Raw genomic sequence first — 6,656 nt, 5'->3', positions numbered from 1 at the left:
CTGCCTGGAAGGACACATATCTGGACTCAAACCAGGGACAAAGTCATGTCAGGGGATTTTATCCTCCCAGAATGCTCTGGGGCAGACCTCAAAGGAGATTTTGACCAAGCCACTCAGCGAGAAAGGGCTGACTTCCGCCTTTCCTCCCCCCAAGCGAGAGGGAGAACCGGAAGCGACTGCTGCGTCGTACTCTACGCTTGTAGTTTTTGTTGCATCTCTTTGGGGAGAGGAGGGAACCATATCCGATGGCGCGCGACTTTCATTGGCCCGCAACCGGGCCACTCTTCCGCTTGTGAAAGGAGGAGGGGCAATAAGGAGCGTGCTCTGCGATAGGGCGGCAGAGACCCATTAGTCGGTGCGGGCGAAGAGGCGGGGTTTCGCTTGGCTGGAAGCGTCAATCAGGTTATATTGCGCTTTGCTGGGAGCAAGTTGCGGTGCGCGTGCGATGTCTGAACGTTAGGCGGAAGTCAAAGTAAGTGCAAATCCCCAAATTTTAATTTTAAATGTAATTAATTGCTAATTAATGGTTATTCGGGGTATTGGAGCTGGGAAAAGCATGGTCATCCAGGCCGAATTATTTTCCCATCCGGATTTTGGGGCAAAAAGTAATTTTTTTTGGGGGGGAGGAAGGGATTTAAAAAACGAAAGTCAATTGGAACCCGACCATGGTCAACCTGGCGCCCTCCAGATTTTGGAGGTATTACATGTCCTATCATCCCCTGCATGCAGGCTGGGGAATTCTGTGGGAGTGGGAGTCCACAAGTCTTAAGGTTGCCAAGGCTGAGAAACGCCGGGTTAGTGCATCTTTTGCCTCTTTTCAAAGGAAGCGCTTGTTAATGGGATGCCTTAATGGCGCGGATCCCGGAAACCGACATCTCTTTGGAGGCAGCCAGAAGTTCCATTTTATGACGGTTAAGCCACCCAGGGTCGCTTCGGATAGTGAGATGGGCGGCCTATCAATTAAACAGGAAACAATTATCCCTTAGCATGAAATGTCAACCTGGGCACTGAGAGAGCGCCTATATATGTGTGTGTATATGTGTGTGGGGGTATGGATTTATATATATTTTCTTTTGAGAAATATATATTTATATTTTTGTTTGTTTTTTGAGGTTTTCGCGGGTATTTGTATGTGGATCTTTGGTTATTTGGGTTTTCTCCCGCATAATATTGGAAGTATCTTGGCCAACATACTTCCAATATTACGCGGGAGAAAACCCGAATAACCAAAGATAGATAGATAGATAGATAGATAGATAGATAGATAGATAGATAGATAGATAGATAGATATCCCACTCTGTCTCACACACACAGAGAGAGCTAGCCAGTTTGGTCTACAATTAAAGCACCTTAATTATAGACAAAACACTCTCTTTTTGTCTGTCCATCTATTCCCACCCACCCCTCTCTATCAATCTATCATGTCTCTGTCATCTGTGTTGTCTTTCTATCATCCCATCCTTATCTATCTATCTATCTATCTATCTATCTATCTATCTATCTATCTATCTATCTATCTATCTATCATCTATCTCATCTATTTATTATGTCTCTGTCATCTGTGTTGTCTTTCTATCATCCCATCCTTATCTATCTATGTATTATGTTTCTGTCATCTGTGTTGTCTATCATCCCATCCATATTTGTCTATATCTATCTATCTATCTATCTATCTATCTATCTATCTATCTATCTATCTATCTATCTATCTATCTCATCTATTTATTATGTCTCTGTCATCTGTGTTGTCTTTCTATCATCCCATCCATATTTCTATCTATCTATCTATCTATCTATCTATCTATCTATCTATCTATCTATCTATCTATCCATCCATCCATCCATCCATCCATCCATCCATCCATCCATCCATCCATCCATCATATCTATCATGTCTCTGTCCTCTGTCTGTGTTATCTATCATCTCTATCATTCATCCGTCTGTCCCATCCGTTCATCATCATCTATAATCCCATCCATCCATCCATCTTCATCATCTATCATGCATCCATCCATCCATCCACCCATCCATCGCCTAACTAAATAAATATTCATGAAATGGGGGAAAGCACCAAAACCTCACATCCTTTAACAACCATTTTGTCTTGGAAGGCCAAGCCATTTAAAAAAAAAATGTGTTAAATGTATTTGCCACCTATCTCGCTACTCTACGCCGAACTATATTATTATGCTATGCTGTTATCCTACTCTGATGTCTTTATGCTGAGCGATGGTCGGATGAACCCTGGTTGATTGCTTAAAATCCGATCGGCAGCGGCCCCACCATAAACCACCAATGGTGGTTTGCAAAAGGCAAGGTCTGGGTTTGCAACAGGATCCTGGTTTTCTGTCCTCCAGTGTCATTTTTCTCTCTTTTTTTCTTGTTGGGTCAGTGAGCTCTTTCAAGCAACTCCGTCTGACGACGAGCGATTGTGAAGCTCTTCGGCATAGCCCAGAAGGCACAGCCGCTCTGACGCAGCCCCTCAGCCAGAGGCCGGGCAGCCGAGATTCCTGTAGGTGCCTTGGGCCAACTCCTCGGAGGAGGAGGAAGAACCATTCCAAAGGTGTGATGAGTTGGGATGCTTTGCTGAAAAGATCAGTGAATGATTTCTGGGGGCATTTGCCTCGTCTGGTGCTTTGGTTAGAAACCACAAAAGCCGTGTTGCAGTGCAGCATATGGAGAGTGTGTTGCAGCAGTTAGGTGCTGCCTTTGGCAATTGTCCCCTGTTGTTAGAGGTTGGCTCCCTGTTTATATAGCCATGTGTATACAGAAAGCAAACCCTACCTCCTCCTAACACTGATGGTGTTACCTAGTTGGATCATGAAACATCTTGTGCAAGAAGATCACACAGCTCAGAGAGCACCAAGGACCCCAGAAGTCCTTCCTCCTTTCTTTCTTTCTTTCTTTCTTTCTTTCTTTCTTTCTTTCTTTCTTTCTTTCTTTCTTTCTTTCTTTCTTTCTTTCTTTCTTTCTTTCTTTCTTTCTCTCTCTCTCTCTCTCTCTCTCTCTTTCTCTCTTTCTCTCTTTCTTTCTTTCTCTCTTTCTCTCTTTCTCTTCTTTCTTTCTCTCTCTCTCTCTCTTTCTTTCTTTCTTTCTTTTTCTTCCTTCCTTCTTTTCTTTTCTTTTCTTTTCTTTTCTTTTCTTTCTCTTCCACCTCCTTCTCCACTCCACAAATCCCACTCCCCACTCCCTTCTAGCACGGATGATGTTACCTAGTTGGATCATGAAATGTCTTGTTCAAGATCACCCAGCTCAGAGAGCAACAAGGACCCCACAATCCTCCCTCCCTCTTTCTTTCTTCTTTCTTTCTTTCTTTCTTTCTTTCTTTCTTTCTTCCTTCCTTCCTTCCTTCCTTCCTTCCTTCCTTCCTTCCTTCCTTCCTTCCTTCCTTCCTTCCTTCCTTCCTTCCTTCCTTCCTTCCTTCCTCTTCCCCCTCCACAAACCCTACTCCCCACTCCCTTCTAGCACTGATGATGTTCCCTAGTTGGAACGTCTACAAGAAAACCATCAAACTCGGAGAGAACAAAGGACCTCACAGTCCCTCCTTTCCTTTCCCTCCCTTCCCTTCCCTTTTTCTTCCCTTCCTTTCTCCTTCTCTTTCCCTCCCTTCCCTTCTCTCCCGTCTTTCCTTTTCCTTCCCTTCCCTTTTTCCTTTCTCCTTTCTTTTCCTTTTCCCTTTGCTCCCCTTCCTTTCCCCTTTCCTTTCCTCTCTTCTCCTCTCCTAACTTCTCCTTTCCTTCTCCCTCTCCCTCCTCCTCCTCCTCCTCCACAAACCCCACTCTCACGTAGCACTGAAGATGTTCCATAGTCGGGTCATGAAACGTCTTGTACAAGAAAACCAAGCGTCTCACACGCATCTTCTCTGCTGCTTGTTTCCAGGTTGCAGCATTTATAAGCAACCCTGCGGTGCTGTCACCAGGGAGCAGGCTTAAAACAGGTGTGGAGGGCAGTACAGGTAGCAATACAGGTGGTCTTTGACTTATGACCTCAATTGAGCCCAGCGAGACAGGTATTAAGCTAATTTTGCCCCGTTTTACGACCTTTCCTCGTCCCCATTGTTAAGTGAATCACTACAGTGGCTACGTTAGGAACACGGTTGTGCAGCAAATCCGGCTTCCCCATTGACCTTGCTTCGTCAGAAGGGGTTCCCCAAAATCACGAAGCGGACTCCGCGTCCCGAAAAACCCCTTTGATTTGAGCTAAAGTGAATTCCTCTCATTCACATGCAGCAAAGTCCCGGCCAACAGTCTTTCAAGAGATTTTACAATTAGAGACCTTTATCAGGCTTGGAGAGTTGCCAGGCCGATATCTTCTGAACGCCACGCTGTAGCAGCAATGACTCGGCAAGAAGTCAGGAACAGATCTTCACCCTAATGATTTGAACTAATGGTCTCCTGCAAACCCCATTCCCCTTTTGCTCCTCTTTATTCCCTATGGGAGGGGCCAGTCACTGTCCATTTGTGGCTTTACTTCCAAGTCGACCCTTGTTCCTTAGCTGTTCCCTTCTGGCAGCTCTGTGCATGCGCACACTGGGAACAGGCTCCAGCTGTTCTTCTTCCCCACTGATATCCGACTCCGAAGGCAGTTGATAACTGTCGGACGGCCCTGGCCCCATTTCTGCCTCTGACGCAGAGCCCTCCTCAGAGCCTTCCCCAGACTCCAGGACTGGCCCATAGTCCTCCCCAACCTCCTCACTGTCCGAATCTGCCCCCAACCTCCTCACTGTCCGAATCTGCCCCCAGCTCCGCTGGCCGCTGGCGGGCCACAAGAGCAGGTCACCAAAGGGGATAACATGACTCCAGGACATTGTGACTGTGATAAATACGAGTCAGTTTCCAAGCACCTGAATTTTGATCACACAACTGTAGAGATGCTGCAACTGTCCCAAATGTGAAAAACACTCCCTTTTTTCAGTGCCGTTGTAACTTCGAACGGTCACTAAATGGAACTATAAGTCAAGGACTACCTGTACAGATGCCTTCCATTGTCCACCTTGTTTTTCTGCCTGGGCCCAGCCGTCCTTTGAAGTTGCTGTAATTTTATCAGAGATTATTGCAGAAAATCAAATCCAGAAAGCACCCACATATAACAGATTCAGCAGGATTCATTAACTTCTTTATGTACATAATAACACATGAAGTACATTTACAGTACCAACAGCAGATTCTTCCAACATGGTAGAAAATTACAGGCAAAAACACAAGCAGAGGGAGAGAAGAGCAGAGAACGGTTTCAGCTTTGTGCAGCTTCAGAGCTTAAAACAGAGCCATGCCCAGGCTCCTTCCAGTTTCAGTTTCCAAACGGTCTTTTTCCATGATGGCGAACAGGTGGCACGCAGAGCCATTTGGGCGGACATGCAAGCCCCAGCCAAACGTACCTGCACTGTGCAGGTGTGTGCCTCCCAGCTGATTTTCAGCCCATTTGAGGCAAGGTCGAAGTCTCTGCAGCCTCAGGAGGCCAGAAAACAGGCCTTCCGGAAACAACGGAAGTGCCAAAACGGGCCCATTTTTTGGCCTCCCGAAGTTCCAGAGGCTTCCTCGAGCCTCCAGGAGCGCGAAAATGGCTTCCCCCGGGCTCCAGAGCCCCCATAGGCTGAAAGCGGGCACTTCTGCTATTTCCGGAAGGCCCGTTTTTCGGCCTCCCGAGGCTGCAGAGGCTTCCTTCGAGTCTCTGGGAGGGCGAAAACAGCCTCAAATGGGCCAAAAATCAGCTGGGAGGCAAATGCATGTGCAGTGCAGGTAAGTTTGGCTGTGGCTCGCATGTCTGCACCAATGGCTCTGCGTGCCACCTGTGGCACACATGCCATAGGTTCGCCATCACGAGTCAAGTTGCTATGCCTATTCATTGGCTGACCTTGTTGCCATGCCCCTGCCAGTTAATGAATATTCTGACAAATTTATCTTCCTTTTCCGTCTCGGTTGGGTTTGCAGGCCACCAAAGGACCATCACAGATTACTTCAGGAGTATATCCCGCATCTCGCCATGCTCCAGTAACATGGCGGAGAGCCTCAAAGCCAAAGTTGAGGAACCTCTGGAGAATTTCGCTCACGGCTCGGCGTCCGACTCGGACGACTCTTGCAGTCTTCTTGACGATTGGACGGACATGTCGGCGATCCCCAAGAAACAGTTACGTTTCTCCTGGGGACCTAGTGACTTTGACGGACGCCCTGGCCAAGAGGTCCAAGAACAGAGACCATGGTTGGTGAGGCTTCCTGAAGAGAGCTCGGGTGATGGAACTGTCAAAGAAGAAGTTCAAGACGTTGAGGTGGATCCACTTCCCGATGTCCACTTTGGGCTGCTAGGAACCACATCGGGGGATGACGTGCCTCGGGGAACCCTGGACAAACTGCCTGATGAAATTCTTCAGGAGATCTTTGTCCTGCTACCTGTGGTTGATCTCCTCCAAAACCTCCCTCAGGTGTGTCGGCGTTGGAAGCGTATCGTCTCTGACGTGAAGGTAAGGAATGGTGTTACCTCAGGAATGGCGGAATGGACCTGGGCCAGACCTTGGTCTCCCTTAGCAGGGTTTCATCCATGATTTAATTATCATGGTCAAGGTCCTTCTTCTGCTTGGAACCCTTTTCCATTTGGCAACTATATTTTAGGTTGCAAGTAGAAGATTAGAATAGGAATAGGAATAGGAATAGGAATAGA

At 47.0% G+C, this 6,656-nt stretch overlaps 1 protein-coding gene across 3 annotated transcripts in view; it reads left to right on the top strand.

Annotated features, from left to right (window-relative positions):
- The first annotated feature begins 341 nt into the window (after positions 1 to 341).
- Positions 342 to 6,656, top strand: part of LOC113429319 (F-box DNA helicase 1) — a 55,886-nt gene continuing 49,571 nt past the window's right edge. For 2 of the 3 annotated variants that reach the window (XR_015750180.1, XM_087968925.1), the window contains exons 1-3: positions 342 to 472; positions 2,395 to 2,565; positions 5,933 to 6,459. Coding sequence is in view for 2 of the 3 variants with exons in the window: in XM_087968925.1 (XP_087825051.1) it covers position 472; positions 2,395 to 2,565; positions 5,933 to 6,459 (699 nt within the window). In the remaining variant the exon portion in view is untranslated. The remainder of the gene's footprint in view (positions 473 to 2,394; positions 2,566 to 5,932; positions 6,460 to 6,656) is intronic. The other variant, XM_087968926.1, reaches the window with a different exon arrangement.

Source organism: Notechis scutatus, chromosome 6, assembly GCF_049901735.1.
Source record: "Notechis scutatus isolate UNSWTSFEM ecotype Mainland chromosome 6, rNotScu1.2, whole genome shotgun sequence".
Lineage (NCBI taxonomy): Eukaryota > Metazoa > Chordata > Lepidosauria > Squamata > Elapidae > Notechis > Notechis scutatus.
The sequence above is the reverse complement of the archived record's forward strand: the minus strand, read 5'-3'. Positions and strand labels throughout refer to the sequence as shown.